The 19,913-nt window shown below is 36.4% G+C and overlaps 1 protein-coding gene across 6 annotated transcripts in view; it reads right to left on the minus strand.

The window, feature by feature from the left end:
* The window catches only part of LOC126458130 (kinesin-like protein unc-104), a 376,183-nt gene that overhangs the window by 130,431 nt on the left and 225,839 nt on the right, over positions 1-19,913 (minus strand). For all 6 annotated transcript variants that reach the window (XM_050094968.1, XM_050094971.1, XM_050094972.1 and 3 more), the window contains exons 8-12: positions 19,249-19,406; positions 13,826-13,965; positions 5,426-5,551; positions 2,138-2,271; positions 1,705-2,017 (exon numbers count right to left, since the gene is read on the minus strand). In XM_050094968.1, coding sequence (XP_049950925.1) covers positions 1,705-2,017; positions 2,138-2,271; positions 5,426-5,551; positions 13,826-13,965; positions 19,249-19,406 — 871 coding nt within the window. The remainder of the gene's footprint in view (positions 1-1,704; positions 2,018-2,137; positions 2,272-5,425; positions 5,552-13,825; positions 13,966-19,248; positions 19,407-19,913) is intronic.

A 19,913-nucleotide genomic window follows, 5' to 3' on the forward strand; every position in this document is an offset into this window, starting at 1 on the left:
AAAATTAGGGTGCATGGATTATTTGAGGGTGTGGATTATTCGAGTATATATGGTATGTATATAGATGGTTCATTTGTGGGTTGTCATGGGGTGAGTTTGTGAGTATCAAAATGTTGACATAAATGACCATATCCGTTGACTGCACTGTCTTAGAAGCTTAAATTTTTTATACCACCAAGGGACCATAGACAGACAGATGGACAACACAGTGATCCTATAAGGGTACCATTATTACAGAGTGAGGTACGGAAAGTAGTGGATTTTATTGTCAGCCTATCTGAGCAAGAGAAAATATACAGAAAGGTACTGAACAAGCAAATGTGTGATTATGGCTCTATCACATAATAATAAAAGTAACTGAAAAACAGTCTTGTAAATGGGAGAATGATTACAAGGCAACTACAATTCATTACTAGAGGATTTAACAGACAACTATCAGTCTTATCTAACAAGGAAGGAAATCACTCATAAAATCTTGCAATAAAATATGCATTCTATCACTATTTACATCTCTCTCAGATTAGTTTTAGAGTAATGTGCTCATTTGCACTAGGCAGAATATGAGTTGGAATATAATCAGAATTTTAGAGAAGCACATTGGCTGAGAGTTTACTAAATGGAAATATGAGGAATGGAAGTTAAGAGAACAAGAAATTTTTTAGAGTCATTATTTCCAATTCACATAATTCAGTGGAGTTTTTCTTCCCTGCTTTCACAGCAAACAGTTCCTAATTTATACCCGCTCTTAGACTTTTGAGGTGATAAACCTCAGCTGTTAACTTTCACTTCATCCAAAGAGCAACTGAAGCAGTTTCAGCTACAAGAAATTGAATTATCTTCTTCTTACATGTTACTCATACACATCTTACAGGGATACATTGGTGTGCTATTTGTATAGGAACTAGAAATTTAAACAGATGAAGTAAATTATTATTAATAATCACCATAAAACATAAGAAACTACATTCCCTGACTACCTGTTTTTCCATTTTGCTTCCATGGTCATTAACTATTCTACCTTTTTATAATATTTATGAATTCCACCACTTGATTTTATTGTTGTGGATGGATGTATTGTCGAATTGTGCACTAAAGAAAAATTCAGTTGACCTCTGCTCTCACCTTTCACTTCCCACTTTTTCGCAGCATATGACTGGTTACCAACAGATTAAAGAAATCGGAAAATGGGAGGTAGAACATGAACTGTCAATAAAGAATTATAGTGGAATTTTTTATTAAAAAAAGAATGCAAAGAAAAGATGGTGGTAGGTGCAGAGGGTGGGGGAAGAATGAAGAGGGAATAATAACAATGACAGAAACATAAGAAAATAGTAAAGTTGATAGAGGTGCAAAATGTTGAAGTTAATGGGCTGGGGTGGCAATTGATTACAAGAAATTTCTCATAACCCAAAATATATGCTAAGAATATTTTTAAAATTTTCAAAATGATGTCTGCAATATGATTTTGACCAGGATCAAAGTTTCTGAAGCAATGCACATGAGACATTAGGTAACAGATGTAAGAGTGAAAGAATGTGCAGTGCTAATGAACCGTATCTTGGGGCCTAGAAAGGTAAATGAGTGGTCAACAATCAAAATGGGATATGTACCTTAAGGTTTCTATGAAGCAGACAGAAACTGTTAGGTAAAAGAAAGTCATGTACTTAGCTAGAAGTGTTTCTACAACTCAGTTAAATATCTCACCTTGATCTGGATGATTAAAACGAAATACATGGTTCTTTCCAAGAATGACTCTGGAACCTGTTTTTAAAACTGTCGATTCTGTGACCTCACGGCCATTGATGTAGCAAAGGGCTCCTTCTTTTGGTGTCATTGTGATGACACCATCATTATTCTCAAAGACACAGTGTTCTTTAAGAATATGTGAACCACTGAGTTGGATATCTTGCGGAATACTGGCTTCCGCTGAGCCTACCCGAGTGCATCCATCTTTTATGTAATATATTAGGCACTCAGACATAGAAGGATCCTCATTAAGATTCACAAGATGTGGCGTCTGAAAAACATTAACAAAGAATATATACTCCAATCTGTTACATGCATTCCTCTTGATCAAATACCATTTGTTAAAGCAAGACATTTTTTTTTAACTTAGTGTTTCCTTTGGCATGCTGACCTTTTTCGGAGAGAAGACGCCCACTGTGTTTCCATCTGCTTTCACAGCAACACCCATCTCAGCAAATACAGCCTCCCTCTGTAGTCTAATCACCTCAGTCCTCTTAAGTTTTTCTTCCCATGTTTCATTGAGCTCTAAAAACAACAATAACAGCAACAACTATAATCACTTGAAATATATATAACAAAGCGCAACAACAAATTTGTTTCTATGCACAATATTTATATAGTTATACATGTAACTCACAAGACAAACATCAAAGCCATCAGAACTGTACATCAGGAGCAATTGTTTTCAATAATCCGTAACTAGCTGCTAGCGATACTATAAAGATGTTTTGTACATGATGAATGTACAAATCACAATGTTTGTTAACTGTGGGATAATTGGCAGTCTAAATGAGCAAATAAAATAAAAGTAATTTATAAATAGATACAGTGAAGATTTTAAGTACAGTATTAGTATGAGTATAAGCCAGACCTAAAGTTTTCACATGATGCAATGGTAAAAAGTAAATCTGCCACACTATTAAATTCACAAGAAAGTTCAGTTAGAAAGTACTTCTAGATGCACCTTTCTCCCTCCCCCTCTTCAAATTCCACATAACTAATGGTGACTTATCACTCTCTCTCTCTCTCTCTCTCTCTCTCTCTCTCTCTCTCTCTCTCTCGACATATACTAACACTTCATCAGTTTCATCAAGCACATTCTGTGGCTTGAGTTTCAGATAAAACAGCTAACATATCTCCAATTATGAAGTACTACTATTAGGTAGATGATGCAGACAGTAATTATGTCGACACTCCTACATAACAATTGGGCAGTGAAGAGCAATTGGGTCCACATGGAAATGAATCCTCCATAAAAGAAAAGTTTCACCAATGGAATTTAAAGTTTCATATGGGTGAGTTCGGTGATTTACGCATTGAAATAATCTAGCTGTTCCTCACAGAATTACAATTGAGCAAAAAAGAGCTCAAGGTTACGAAAACAGATAGATATCTTTTCAGCATTATATATTCCAACTTCGACTCAAAATTTTTTGTTTAATTCAAAAATAGGGAATGCAGACCAAGTGCTGGCCAATTCTGATATGCAGAACAGCACTTAAGTAATAAGTAATGTACTATTACACAGTGTGCAATGTACATGTGGTGCAGAAAGGCAGCAGTGCACAGTGATGTAGAGTATTACAGCTCATGGACAAAAATTGCCACTGTATGTAGTTTTTAACTGGAAACCACTAACCCCCCCCCCCCCCCCCCCCAGCCCCCATAGGCAGAAAACTTCACAGCTGGTATTATTGTAAGTGCTCATGCTATTACAATGCAGTAACTTGTAATGGTATCAGTTTAAAACCACAAGATATGTATACATTTCATTTTGAAAATGATGATTTATGATCTGAAGAGAAAAATCTCAATTACAGACCACATCTTGAATTTTCAAGCCAAAATTTAGAAAAAAAAGTGTGGCCTGTATTTGCAACTTATGTTGACAGAGGAAGGGTAGGTTCCTAGGGTGTAACAGATAATCATAATTCGCTAGAACATGGTCAGTGTATACCTCCTCTAGAAGAAGAGCAGAAAGAGAAAGTAGAAGGAGGTAGTACTCATTCGAGGTACAACCCCAAAAAAATAAACAAACACACGTATTCTATAAGGTAGGAAGTCAGTTCCCTATAAAACCGAAAAATTATGTTAGTGCCCAGTCTTATCATATTCAACGTACGTAGGGTTGTTAACATGTTTAATTACAGAAAATTCAGGATGGACTGTAATTACAAAGAGAAGTCATTACTCATTAAATGGAGGTGGTGCTGAGCAGCAAACAAAAAATGGTAAATTGCTTACTTTTGGTTAAATTTCGTCTTCTGAGCTAGCACATGCAAACCCCCCCCCCCCTCCCCTCCACACACACACACACACACACACACACACACACTATATTGTCTCCTGACATTCCTACATACAAAAATCTACATTAGTAAAGAAAAGTCATTGTTTAGCATTGTTATCAAAGATCTCGAAAAGTACTTGACCAATTCACTTCAAATTTTTACACGATACTCTACTGAACAATCTGACACACACAGGCTATATATTTTTCTTACTATATACAGGGTGGTCCGTTGATCGTGACCGGGCCAAATATCTCACGAAATAAGCATCAAACGAAAAAACTACAAAGAACGAAACTTGTCTAGCTTGAAGGGGGAAACCAGATGGTGCTATGGTTGGCCCGCTAGACAGCGCTGCCGTAGCTCAAACGGATATCAACTGCATTTTTTTAAATAGGAACCCCCATTTTTTATTACATATTCATGTAGTACGTAAAGAAATATGAATGTTTTAGTTAGACCACTTTTTTCTCTTTGTGATAGATGGCTTTGTAAGAGTCACAAACATATTGCTCACAATTTCAGACGAACAGTTGGTAACAAGTAGGTTTTTAAAATTAAAATACAGAACATAGGTACATTTGAACATTTTATTTCGGTTGTTCCGATGTGATACATGTACTTTTGCGAACTTATCATTTCTGAGAATGCATGCTGTTACAGCGTGATTACTTGTACATACCACATTAATGCAATAAATGCTCAAAATGATGTCCGTCAACCTCAATGTATTTAGCAATACGTGTAACGACATTCCTCTCAACAGCGAGTAGTTCGTGTTCCGTAATGTTCACACATGCATTGACAATACACTGACACATGTTGTCAGGCGTTGTCGGTGGATCACGATAGCAAATATCTTTCAACTATCCCCCACAGAAAGAAATCCGGGGACGTCAGATCCGGTGAAGATGCGGGCCATGGTGTATGTGTATATTCATGCGTATTCTATAAGGTAGGAAGTCAGTTCCTTGTAAAACTGAAAAAAATTACGGGAACTGGAAAAACGCAGTGAGTAATGAGAATAATGGACAAGCATACTATATTATTAGTGTGTGGATAAGTTGAGAATTTTGGTTTGACGGGACGCCTGCTATGGTAGTTGATGTGGTTGCAACAACTACTGTGTCCGGATGGCATAGTGGTCTGAGCATCTGCCCAATAAGCAGGAGATCTGGGTTCATACCCTGATCAGGAATAAAGTTTCAACCTTCCCCATTGATTTGAATCAATGCCCACTCACAGCCAATGTCTGTATTTCCTTTGTGTCTTAATTCATAATGGCTGTCTGTTCTTTCATACATGTCTGACACCACACATACAGGAGTCTGAAAAAGCAAGTATTTAATAATACAATTAATAAATTAAAAATCTGCAGAGAAACAAACCTGCAATAAGCTTCTCACTCGCCTGCAGCTGGTCCACAGCTTCTTCAGCAAGTGTTGATGGAGTGGTAGGCAGCTGCTTTTCACTATCTCGTTTCACCATTTTCGATACCGTCACTCCCTCCTCTCCTGTTAAACATAATTTAAGAATGAAACATAATCTTTAATCTTTTACACCAAGTTAAAAGAAAGCAGTGTAGTCTAATGCACAGATGCCTATGCCCCAAATCAGTACCACTAAACATTAACACAAAAGTAACGAAGTATAATAAAAATGAATTATAATAAAAATGAATTATAATAAAAATGAAGTTATGGAAAAGGGATACGTCATCCTATTGAAGCATTTTTTCTACTCATTTTGGAGCACCAAAGAGGGGAATATCAGAGATCAATTTTGAGATAAGAGATGTGTGTGAGAGGTGATAATGGGATGATGAGGGATGAACAAAGAGAGAGAGAGAGAGAGAGAGAGAGAGAGAGAGAGAGAGAGAGTGAGTGTGTGTGTGTGTGTGTGTGTGTGTGTGTGTGTGTGTGTCAAATGTGATATGTTGATATGTTTCTGAATGACTCTCAGTTTAAATGTAGAGATGAGAACTTCATAGCTAGAACAATACAGTCATTCAAAACAACATCAAACAATAAAAACAATTGGAGATATTAAAAGGATGCTTGAATAGGAAGGTTCATTACTTCAAATCTAGGTTTCTATAAATTATCTCGAAGTAAATAAATGTGCAATGTATGTTAAATATACAGCTTTCTTTCAGCTGAAAATTCCATTCTTCTGTTCACAAATTACTATGTTTAGCATTTTTTAGTTCTGTAGATATCACAAATACTATCTAACCGTTTAACAATCACAACACAAAAATCTGATTTTAAAAAATTGAACATCGACAACAATTTACTTTTTGTTATTCAAGCCTACACTGACGTAAATAAACTTTCAACTACATCATAATTTCACTGATGCGTATACATTTTATGTTACTGTGATGATGCAATTAATAAAGGATGTGTTGAGGCACAGATGGTATGTTTCCATTTTTATATTAAATTTACACTGTATAGCAGAGTTTAGACATAATAGTTTTAGCACACTAAATTTTAATTTCATTGTCAATCTCTCGCCCTATTACAGCTGTTGTCATGTTTCTGAATTGAGGTAGATCCATAGCCCTACGGTGTTGCAGAGAGTGATCGTTTGTTTGTTTGTTTGTTTGTGTGTGTGTGTGTGTGTGTGTGTGTGTGTGTGTGTGTGTGTAGGGGGGGGGCGGGGGAGGGGACGGCAGGGGGGGGGGGGGGAGAGGGAGGGAGGGAGGGAGAGGGAGTGAGAGAGAGAGAGGGAGAGAGAGAGAGATAATGTTCAATAACAATGAGGTATATATTTCTCAGATACATAGGATCCAAGAGACTCATGCAGCTACTTGACACAGATAAAATGAGAGAGCTTCTAAGGCACACAGTCCTTTGTGTGTCTTTAAATAAGGAAAATTTATTAATCAGCTGACTGATATCTCTTGTTATGAGCTGTCTAGGACATGAGCCCAGTTCCATATAGCTCAGTGGATCCATAAACTCATGATCTGTTCATACTACTACAGCACTACCATAACTCATGGGCAAGACCGAATGCCATCACTGGCAGGTAGTCTTGATCACATAAATACTTCTCTACTCAGATTCGCAGTGATTACCCTTTCTCCCTCTTTTCATGCCGGCGGATGGATTTCTAATAGGTTGACATGAAACCTACTTCGATAACATGCGAGTTCACTCAAAATCCAACCATTATCACACTTTCTTACTTAGAGACTGTACCTAAATTCGCCATCTTGTTGGCAACTTTAATAGTAGCAAAAAATTAATAAGATTAAACAGTAAACTGTGTCACCATTATCACAATCTTTTGCTGGAAGATATCAGCAAAACACAAACACAATGAAGATTAACAATACATATTTTGAGAATGATGTCCATCCATGGTCAAAATTGATGGTCGCAGCAATAGACTACCAATTTCAGGCACTGAATCATCAAAGTATTAGGAATACGAAAACACACTACTTGGCCTAACAACCTACAAACTCTTTGTTTTGGATGCAACTGAATTTAACATAATTGTTAGGCCTATAAAAATTAAGATACTTGCACTCTTATCTCAATGAAAATTTAAAAATGCGTAAACATAATACCAGGTGAAGGATAATAACAAGAAAAAAAGTTATAAAATTGATCAAGTGAGAAACTTTCTGTACACAATTTCTCTTGGTGTCAATAAGAAATAGAACAGGGAAACCATATGCAAAAATCTTTTGTCATCTACGTATATTTGTGGTCCACTTTCAGACTTTTAAGTATAAGGCAGGACACACACACACACACACACACACACACACACACACACACACACACAAAACCCTATCTGCTAGCTGTTTTTGCTTCCCTTCATTCTGTTGTCTGAGTATGTCTTATCTGCCCTGCAAATATTAAACCATAAAAAATTCAAATTGTAAAGAAAATATAATGTGCACAAGAAGTTTTAAATGTTGTTCCATATGATTAAATACTCTCTTTTAGATGCACTGCTCCACTGACTCACCAGAACAAAAAATAGTACATACATCTTATTTAGAATTTAAGCACATCATGCTTGCCATCAATTCTAACGGAATTTCTGCTGTACATAGCAATTTTGCAAGCAGAGAAGATAGTTCATACATGATGGAAATAATATTTCATGTCAATAAACTATCTAAAAGAAAGTAGCATTACATGACCAAGGAACAAAGATCAGCACATGAACAAGACTGGTAAAGAAGAAACACTTCAAATAAATATCGTACAAATGCAAAGCACACTTATGACTGACACATATAAAAGGCATTTGATTTTTTGGGATTTTCCATACGTAATTAAAAATTTATTACACTGTACACCACATTATTTACAACAAAAAAAGAAGCACAGTTAACATAAGCAGAACAATAAGGACTTTTTCTGTATTAATATACCAAATTCAGGTGCAGTGGCAGATACCTAACAACATCTTGCACAGCAAAGCCATTTCATAATCCATTAAAATACAGACAAGTATCCTGCTCTGCTCTGTCAGCTATGTGTCATCAAGACAATTAAAAGTGCACTAAAATTTTCATTTTAAGTTGTTATTTTGCTACTTTCTAGCTCTGTGCACTGTTTATGAACTGCTTAATCGTATGATATCTTCAACTCTACAGCACTATCTCAGTTTAAGTATTTCATAGATATTGATTACAGCTGCTTCATAACAAACACAGAGTGCAAAGTGTTTCCGCATTGCTGCACAAAGTAACTGTCAGGGAATGGTAAATACATAAATTATGAAAATTGATGCTAAACTCAATAGGGCAAAAGCCAGAAGCCAATGACTAAAGGAGAAAACAGCCAGACAAACAATGAAAAAAATAGGAAATAAAATTTTATACATGAAATGAGAAAATGAGGCTTTCTTGTGAATTTTGACGATATGAAATTAATGCTACGTTTGTGTGCCCAAAGTACTTAGTACTACACTGTTCTATAAAGTTGTTACAGAAATGGCTGTCTCAGTTTCTCATTTTGCTATGACGAGTTACCCAAAATGAAAAATAAAAGAAAGCAACTGGAAAGCAGTAATGTTTCTTCTCATAGAGCAGTATATTTACTTACTATTACTGTTGTCGTTACTATTATTATTCTCTTTCTTTTCATATATCACTTTGCCATCTGGCCCTAGGTAGGAATAATACAAAAATAAAGCAGAATGTTACTATTTCCAGGAAGCTAGGAAACCTTAAAGCCATAGTCAGATAATACTAGCTTCCACTGTTTTTCAAATAACACATTCCAAAAACTTATAAATGGTTTTAACACCGCAGTGGATACATGTATATATATACAAATACTCTTACAATGAAGAGAGCTGTGCTCACAACAGGACCATCAGACAGTTATGTATACTAGCAATTATGTTCCCCAAATTAATGATTCTGAAATCAATATTTCTTTCATGAAGTCAGAGATAAGACAAGTGAACAAGCACAGAATGTCAATAAAGTTACAGTTACTCTAATAATGACAACATTTGCAACACCATTGGTCCTGTAATGATAACAGCTACTATTTTGTTCACTGTGGCAGAATATACTTAAAAAGTCAAACAGAGAAGTTGTTGACTTCTTATAAGTCAGCCGTATATTACACAAACAAAATCTAACAGTTAAAACTACAAAAAAGATGGTTGCCTTGTAAAATATGGGTATATTAACTAATCCTAAAAATCATAATACATTGGGCAGTAACATGCTTAAGCTCTAAAAGGCATGACATGACAGAGATGGGATAATGGGAGTGAAAAGCTGAGAGAGAGTGGTGGTGTATGGGGATTTCTTCTCTGATATCAGTAATGAAGAGGAGTAAGGGAAGAATGTGTGTAATATGACCAGGAACATGAAAGCTACTCAAAAAAGAGAAGAGAGAGAAATATAAGAATACAAGTGAAGTAGTGATAAACAGATGGCATTTATCAATGAAAGAGTTGACTGCACTGTAAGATGTAAGTTGGTAGTTGTATGAGTTCCTTATAATGCACACATATGACCCAGGAGAAGTACTTACAAAATGTAAATATTGAAAGAATTCTTTTAAAAAAATAGAAAATTGAAAGGTAAATGAGAGATGATATTACAAGGTGTATATCAAGAGTTGCTTCCAAATATTAATTTAACTTTATTACTACTAATTTTGAATCAAAGTGGTCAATAACAAAGAGAATGTATCTTCTTTTAAGATTAAAACTCTTTGTTGACCAGTATTCAAACTTGTCTGTTTATTATTTGTTGGCAATGTTTACCATTTATCTATTACTCTAGAATTAGGAAGATGACAAGAGGGAGTTAAAGCAGGTACTTATTCACAAAAAATATCATCACTAATACAAATGAAACAATAACATTCAAAGCAGATGGTTGTTACCATGCTCTATACACTAAATATAAGTAGAGATGGAAGGTAGGTCAGAATGTAACATCTTGCCAATGCCTAGGCCACTGCAGAAAGGGTCTAGTATGCAAGTAGATGGAAGACAGGTCTTGGAGATGATTTTACAGTCAAATGAAACCATCCCAGAGAAAGCCTACGTCAGGAAGAACAGAATAAAGTATCACCATTTCACCACCTTTGTACGTGATACACTGTTTTTGAAACCATCGGTCAAGTAGACTGAAGCCTTGAAAGGAATGTCAAAACAAGTTTTTTCCCTTTACATGGACAGAGGCAAGGACCTCTCATTCCAAAAGTGGTATGAAACAGGACTGTGTGATGATCAGCATGTGCCTAGTAATGCTGCCTTTTACTAAGTAGACACCAGAACATCCACCTTATTCCAAAATAGCTGTTAAGTTAAATTCCTATTCCAACAATCTACATTTACATATTGTATAATAGAAATCTAAGGAAAACATCTCACATGTACCAAGCTGGTAGGTGGACCGGCACTCTCATTATTTACAAGAATGTAAGATGTGGCGAAACAGACAGCCAATGTGAACAAATCTTAACTACAACTTCAATGGAAAGCTTAAAATGTAAATTAAAGTAATTTATCAGTATACATAAAGATGTGAAATGAGGTAAGAAAATATGGGTAACATATGTTCAGAATGAAAGCAGAAGGTGTTCAAAGGCAAAATACTAAAGAGGAAGGTAGGGGTGAAACAAGAGAATTACAGAATGATTATGCAGAAAACAACATCTTGAGAAAGTGAAGAAATTTGTGAACTACTGGGTACTGGTCTTTAATTTTAACATTTGCTCCTCTGCCATTTGAGATCTTGCAGTTCATTTGGGATAGACTACTTCTATTTAGTACATTTGATTTGCCAAACATCTTTCCTGATCCTGAGTTCCCCAAACCTTCCCACTTCTCTCCACTTTCTTTCAGTTCACTTTACATCTTTTCCATATTTTTTACTATTTATTTTCTTGTATTCTTCATGTTTTTTCACTGCAGCCGCTGGATCCTTACATTATACACTTAATCTCTTCTTTTCATTATGTATTCTTCAATTTGCACCATTCCACTCTGCATGTGGATATTTTCTATCTCTCTGTCTACTATGGTTCTCTCTGCGGCTTTTGGATTTCTCTACAAACACCAAATTTAATCCTTTCCTGGCCTTTACATCACTCCACTGTATATGATCTTCCCTGTCCCTGCTTTCCAATGCTCTATCATTCCACATTTCACGTTACATGACCATATATGCTGTGATAGGAGAACAATGTGTGTACAAGTATCTTCTTCCCCAAATTAAAAATTAACTGTTATGTATTGGGTAGTAGGTATGTACACTTCTTTTAATAACATCACATGACTGTTGCAGTTTCAGTTTCATAACCAACATGTCAACAGTATGAATGACTATCATGATATATAGAGCAGGAAGAAGTACATACATACACAAAAAAAAGAGACGGAGGTTAGTGAGATGATGACAGACAGGAAAATTAAATATCCAATATGATTATTAAATACACGACAGGCACTGAAATAAGATACTCTGAATGATAAATATGAAGATCAATTAAAAAATAGGAAGATCAATTTGGGGGAAGGAGAAAAAAATTCTTTCCAAGTTTTACAGCAAATTTGAGAAAAAAAAAATACCTTTGTAAGATGTGGTATATAACTCACTGTGCAAAAGGAAGGTATTTAATAGTAAACTTTTTCATGCTCAGTTTTTGCTGTTGATATCTGCAATATCACTGTATGTTCTCCACAGTTTTAAATCGATATTTTTGTGGGTAAGAGAACCAGCTACTAAAGTTGTGCAGCGGCAGATTATTAGTTCATATCTGCATACTGACAGACAACTGTGCATTGCACTTCTCTTATGATCTTATTGCTCCAAAGAATAATAAAAGTTCTGTACATCTTCCAAAATATCACCCATTTGAAGAGAAATAATTTATCTATTTCTCAACACAAATTCAGTTAAATACAATGATACAAGTATCTGCAAATATCAAGCCACCCGCAACTACATCTGTATAATGAAATACTTGTTCTAGGATTAAATCTTGGGTACAGGTTAAGTCCTATTCTCTCTTAGAGCTGTATGATCCAAAGAATATACACAGTAGTTATAGGAGAGTTTCAATAAATTGGGACCAACAGATTTTGAGCTATGAATGTATTTATCAGTGAGACATGCTCATATAATTAAGGTGACATGTTAGTGTTTACCAAGGACATGATTCAAGTCAGAGGAAACACTTCATGTTGACTGTAAAAGTGCATACTCAAAAATGGTAGCACTGATTCATGACTGCATGGCAGATAAGTGAAATATATCTATATAAAAGCCATGAAAGTACCACAAGGAAAACTTAAATCTCTGATTGATTAAGAAAATATAACTGATGTTTGCAGGTAATGATGTATCAGCACGAGTGAAAAATTTGGATTGTCTCAGTATCATGCTTGTTAATCTGGCCTTTCACACTATAAATAAATACATTATTTGTATAAACAGTCGTATGTGGTACTGCACTCGCCCATGAAAGGTAAAGGTCCTGAGTTCAAGTCTCGGTTCAGGACATAGTTTTAACCTGCCAGGAAGTTTCCACAGTCATGTTTGACAAATGCACCATTTGGTTGAAGATAAATCATATGTGGTAATGAGGAAATAAGTCTCAAATGTGAGCTGATATAAAGAAAAGAAACTATGAACAACTATACCTTTTTTTTAAAATTTTTCATCCTTTCAGGAGAGTTAAGAAAGTTTCAGATTCATATGCCAATTTTTGTAATTGTTATCTTACAGACCTGCTTTCATGTCATCATCTGACAAAGCAATTTTAAAACATTCTGAGCTGTATGTAGCTGTTTGCTTTCCCTGTCAGGTTGTCACACTATTTCAGTGTTATCAAATAAGAAAGAATCTTCATTATTAATCATTAACATTTATAATTTTCAGTTTACATGAAAAATACACAAGAACACTTACTAACAATATTTATGACAGAATAGGAGTGTGTACTTACCTTGCACAGAAACAGGAATAAGTGGGACAATGCTGACAAATACTGTCATAAATATTGTGAGTAGTCATATTTTACTTCCATTGTAAGTAGATAACATTTGCTCAATGTTATGAAAATTTGCTGCCTAATGTGTATATATAAGATAATATGAAATAATTGCACAAGAATGTGTAACAGCTCACATGCAAAATTCTTGGTCACTGGTGTCTGTGCGAAGGAATTTTCAAGAGAATTCTAAGGAAAATATATCTTTATAACTGGGTATGTATAACATGTATACCATTGTACTGTAATCAATGCAAAACACAATAAAATAACTCAATTTCCACAAACCTTCTTCCACTTCAATTCCTTCAGCCTTAAGCAAATCTCTAAGACGTACAATTTCTTCTTTGAGCTCCCGAATAAGTTTAGCATTCGCATCTTCATTAACAACAGCCTTGCATACTATCTGTTTTGCACGGTCTGCATACCTGGTGCAAATGGTAATAAATCATTTGTCATCTCAAATATATTCCAATAATTAAAATTTGAAAATTACAAAATGAAATACAAAACAGTTAATGTGAGAAGCAAAGAGTTTGGTAGATTAGATTAGATTAATACTAGTTCCATGGATCATGAATACGATATTTCGTAATGATGTGGAACGAGTCAAATTTTCCAATACATGACATAATTAGGTTAATTTAACAACATACTTAAGTTAATATAACAACTTTATTATTTTTTTATTTTATTTTTTTAAATATTTTTTTTCTTTTTTTTCCTTAATTTATATCTAAAAATTCCTCTATGGAGTAGAAGGAGTTGTCATTCAGAAATTCTTTTAATTTCTTCTTAAATACTTGTTGGTTATCTGTCAAGACTTTTGATACTATTTGGTAAGTGACCAAAGACTTTAGTGCCAGTATAATTCACCCCTTTCTGTGCCAAAGTTAGATTTAATCTTGAATAGTGAAGATCATCCTTTCTCCTAGTATTGTAGTTATGCACACTGCTATTACTTTTGAATTGGGTTTGGTTGTTAATAACAAATTTCATAAGAGAATATATATACTGAGAAGCTACTGTGAATATCCCTAGATCCTTAAATAAATGTCTGCAGGATGATCTTGGGTGGACTCCAGCTATTATTCTGATTACACGCTTTTGTGCAATAAATACTTTATTCCTCAGTGATGAATTACCCCAAAATATGATGCCATATGAAAGCAATGAGTGAAAATAGGCGTAGTAAGCTAATTTACTAAGATGTTTATCACCAAAATTTGCAATGACCCTTATTGCATAAGTAGCTGAACTCAAACGTTTCAGCAGATCATCAATGTGTTTCTTCCAATTTAATCTCTCATCAATGGACACACCTAAAAATTTGGAATATTCTACCTTAGCTATATGCTTCTGATTAAGGTCTATATTTATTAATGGCATCATACCATTCACTGTACGGAACTGTATGTACTGTGTCTTATCAAAATTCAGTGAGAGTCCGTTTACAAGGAACCACTTAGTAATTTTCTGAAAGACAGTATTGACAATTTCATCAGTTAATTCTTGTTTGTCAGGCGTGATTACTATACTTGTATCATCAGCAAAGAGAACTAACTTTGCCTCTTCATGAATATAGAATGGCAAGTCATTAATACATAATAAGAACAACAAAGGACCCAAGACTGACCCTTGTGGAACCCCATTCTTGATAGTTCCCCAGTTTGAGGAATGTGCTGATCTTTGCATGTTACGAGAACTACTTATTTCAACTTTCTGCACTCTTCCAGTTAGGTACGAATTAAACCATTTGTGCACTGTCCCACTCATGCCACAATACTTGAGCTTGTCTAGTATTGACTTCTAGAATCTGATGGCTAAAAACAACCTACATGTTGTCTATACTAGACACACATAAGCAAGGTGGATTGCTTCCAAATTCATTGTTAGACTTCCTTTCTTATTCTTTATAGATTTCTGGTATTCTTTCTCCTAAATTAATTAATTCATGAAAACTGTTGCCCAGACACAGAATAATGTATAAAGGTATCCAGCATATTCGTTTAATTTTATTTTGTGGCCATGAAGCAAGCAATAAAATACAACTAAAATCTGTTTCATAATTTAAATGTATTCTTAAACACAAGGAAATAACTGTATATTAAACTATCCCACCATGTAAAAACAATATATACTATATCACTATTTCAATTGTCTCTTAAGACCTGCATGTTAGGTAATATAATTTAAAGGAATGTCTTTTAGCACTTAAAGTAATAAGTCACTTTAAATATTCTGTCTACTTAATTGTATGTTTAAATGTGTACATGATCATGTTATCATGTCATCATTACATGATATGCATTCTATCTCTCGGCCGAAAGGCCTTCATCTGAAGTAGAAACACACACACCCGCTTCACAAGCACTACTTGATTACACACTACCACTGTCTCTGGCCACTGTGGCTGGACTGAATCGTAGTGCACCTGGGCAGCAGCAATCTGGGAATAAGGTGGAGGCTTGGGTTGGGTTGCGGAGGGGAGAGGGGGGAGGGGGGGTGCGGGGGTGGGGTTCCAGGGTAGATTGGAGGAAGGTGTAGTGCTGCTTGTGGGAGTATTTAGGGATGTGGTGAGGACAGGGTAGGGTGGCTAGGCTCAGTCATGAGGTTTGTGGGGGTGGGGGTAGTGGAAAAGAGAGAAGTACACAAGGAAATAACTATGTAATAAACTATCTCACTATATAAAAACAATAATTTCAACTGTCTCTTAAGACCTGCCTATTAGGTAATATAGTTTAAAGGGACATCTTTCAGCACTTTGGACTAGTGGGTGTGTTGTGAAGGAGTGAAGACAGTGAAGGGGATGATAAGTGGAGGACAGAGACTAGGAAAGTTTGAGGTCAGGGGGCTATGGGAATTTAGAATGTATTGCAGGGAGAGTTCCCATTTGTGCAATTCAGGAATGCTAGTGTTAATAGGAAGGGTCCAGATGTTGATAATTGAAGTGAAGCACATATTGTTGGGCAGCATTTTCAGCAGCTGGATCAGCCAGCTGTCTCTTGGCCACAGTTTGTCAGAGGCCATTCATGTGGACAGACAGCTTGTTGGCATCACGCCCATGTAGAAAGCAGCTTGGTGACTGCAGCTTAGTTTGCACATCACATGACTGCTTTTAGTGGTAGCCTGCCTTTGATGGGATAGGAGATGCTTGTGACTGGATGGAGTAGGTCATGGTGGGAGGATGTATGGGACATGTCTTGCACCTATGTCTATTTCAGGGATATGAGCTACGAGGCATGGGGCTGTGGGCAGTGGTGAAGTAGTGCTGGACAAGGATATTGCGGAGGTTTGTTGGGCAGCAGAATACTGCTTTGGATAGATGGAAAGGATAGTGGGTAGGATATTTCTCATTTCACGGCATGATGAGAGGTAGTCTAAACCCTGGGGGAGAATCCTGGGTGGTAGTGAGTCATGTGGGAGTACTCCTTTGTGGGTGGACAGTAGGCATGTGGAGGGCACAAAAAATAAAAAAATGTCGTGTGGCTAGGGCCTCCCGTCGGGTAGACCATTCGCCTGGTGCAGGTCTTTCGATTTGACGCCACTTCGGCGACCTGCGTGTCGATGGGGATGAAATGATGATGATTAGGACAACACAACACCCAGTCCCTGAGCGGAGAAAATTTCCGACCCAGCCGGGAATCGAACCCGGGCCCTTAGGATTGACAGTCTGTCACGCTGACCACTCAGCTACCGGGGCGGACTGGAGGGCACAAGTAAATAGAGAGACAAGGAATAGGCGATCTGTTTCTGTACAAGGTTGGGTGGGTAGTTTCAATCTGTGGAGGCCTCAGTGAGGTGCTTGACATATTGGGAGAGGGTCTGCTCATCACTGCAGATGTGACAACCACAGATGGCTAGGCCGTATGGAAGGGATTTTTTGGTATTTAATGGATGGCAGCTGTGGAAATGGCAGTTTTGCTGGTAGTTAGTAGGTTTGAAATGGACAGAGGTACTGATGTAGCCATCCTCACTGGAGGAATGTGAGTAAGGTGACCTCACTTTTGTCCAGATCACAAAGACATCATCAGTGAATCTGAACCAAGAGAGGTGTTTGGAAAAATTCCTCTGAATTGTCTGTGAATGGGTTGGCACGGGGTGGCACCCAACAGGTCCCCATTGCTATACCACTGATTTGTTTGTGAGTGATGCCTTCGAAGAAGAAATAATTTTGGGTGTGGTTATAGTTGGTCATGGTGACCAGGAAGAAGGTTGCAAGTTTGGAGTCAGTCAGGTGTCAGGAGCAGTAGAATTCAATTATGACAAGACCATGGGCATTGGGGATGTTAGTGTAGTAGGAGGTGGCATCAACAGTGACATACATGGCACCGTGTGATAAAGGAACAGGAACTACAGAGAGGTGGTGGGAAAAACGGCTGGTGTCTTTTATATAGGAGGGTAGATTACATGTAATAGGCTGAACGTGTTGGTCCACAAATGCAGAGATCCTCTCAGTGGGTCCAAAGAATTTGAGGAGGGACTGGAGATCCTGTTGGATTTCTGAAATGAGGTCTTTTCATTGTGCCTGCCTGTGATTCAATGTCTCCTCTATATGGTGAGTAGCAATCTAATATTTTCATAATGGCTCCGAGCACTATGGGACTTAACATCTGAGGTCATCAGTCCCCTAGAACTTAGAACTACTTAAACCTAACTATCCTAAGGATATCACACACATCCATGCCCGAGGCAGGATTCGAACCTGCGACCGTAGCGGTTGCGCGGCTCCAGACTGAAGCACCTAGAACCGCTCAGCCACAACGGCCGACTATCATTTTCATAATATTGTTGTCATTGCATCCCAGACTTTCCACTGTTTGATCATAAACATAAGCTATTTCCATCATTTCCTTTTCCCTTGCCAAACATGGTGTCTTGAGAACAAGGCTGAATAACCTTTCTAATGATCTATTCACTATCTGGGTCATGATCTCACCATTTGGTTTACGCAACTGATAGTTAGTTTCACTTTGGGTATGAACTGAGTGATCTAACCTTAGTTGGTGGGTGGCTCTTGAAGGCATACAATGTCTACCTGCAGCTCCTGCACTGCTTTATGTTACCTGATCATTAGAAGAATGCTTAAATGACGTTCCACTGATGGCGCCTAATCACTGAGATACCTGGCATAAATGAAACATTTAGGTGCAAACTGAGAAGTCTGTTATGTTCCCCTGTTAGCTCTCATTACATCCGTGTGTAATTTTCTCAGGCAATGAAACATTTTGTGGTGAAAACATGCTTGCATGATTAGGTCACAGAATTTTTTGTATTAAAAGGCTGATAAGGGCTGTTTTGAATAATTCTGTCCATTTATTATGTGGTGGGATATGCAATGTGTTTCCCACCATGCACAACTCTAAAACACTATAATTATACTGTGACTGTGATAACACACAAATATGCTGCGCACATTACTCAGCTCCTTGAGAGATATTTAACATTTACAGTGTAGCCAGTCACTGCTTCAGCAGCTTTATTATTTCTTGTTATTTATCATCTGCTGCTCTTTTGACATTCTTTGGTACAACTGGGATTAAAAATTCAAATATTTTCAATTAATTAAAAAAAGTGTAACAGAAAAGTAAAAGATGTCAGAATTGAAAGCTATGCCACTGAAGAAAAAGTTCTGACTTAATTGGACAAGTTTTGCACTACAAAAATATTTTCTATTTGTAAAATACTAAAAATATCTGTGATCTGCTTACCTTAGTGTGGATAATGTTTCATCATAATTAATATCAGCTGGACTGATTGCAGCAACCATGGCTGTTTTGGAATTCCCACCAAGGTTTTCTCTAAGTAGCCACGTTAGCACTGAATCTCTGTAGGGGATGAAATCTGCTTTCTTCTTTTTCTTAGTTGCCTAATTTAAAATACAATGTAAACAGGTTAATATTGGCACAAAGTATTAAGGTACATATTTGTACAATCATCTACATAAAAGGGTATGGTAAAAATATGGTGAGTTTATTTCAAATAATCTGTCTTCTGACATAATTAGACTGTAGTAACTAAATGAACCACTTTTTTGCCTTGTTTCACAACACTTTACTATTTTTGTATGACCTAGGTCTTGGATTATAAGCCCATTTTCAAGTACACATCTGAATCCAAAGATGACAACCAAGCAAAGACAAACATGTCAGCTTCTTAATCTATCATTTTTTGATTTAAACTATAAAAGTTATCTCTATTGACTTCTTTGCTAATGTTACTTTTGTATGGTACAACATTCATTAGGACAGCATTTACCGTAACTACGAATAAACACACACTGGAGTAAAGCTACGTGCACAGGGATGGTTATTTGTGTCATTATATATTTATGAAAGATGGTATCAAGGTTCTTCTCCTAGGTAGAGGTTATGGT

The sequence above is a fragment of the Schistocerca serialis genome, chromosome 2 (genome assembly GCF_023864345.2).
Source record: "Schistocerca serialis cubense isolate TAMUIC-IGC-003099 chromosome 2, iqSchSeri2.2, whole genome shotgun sequence".
NCBI classification, from domain to species: domain Eukaryota; kingdom Metazoa; phylum Arthropoda; class Insecta; order Orthoptera; family Acrididae; genus Schistocerca; species Schistocerca serialis.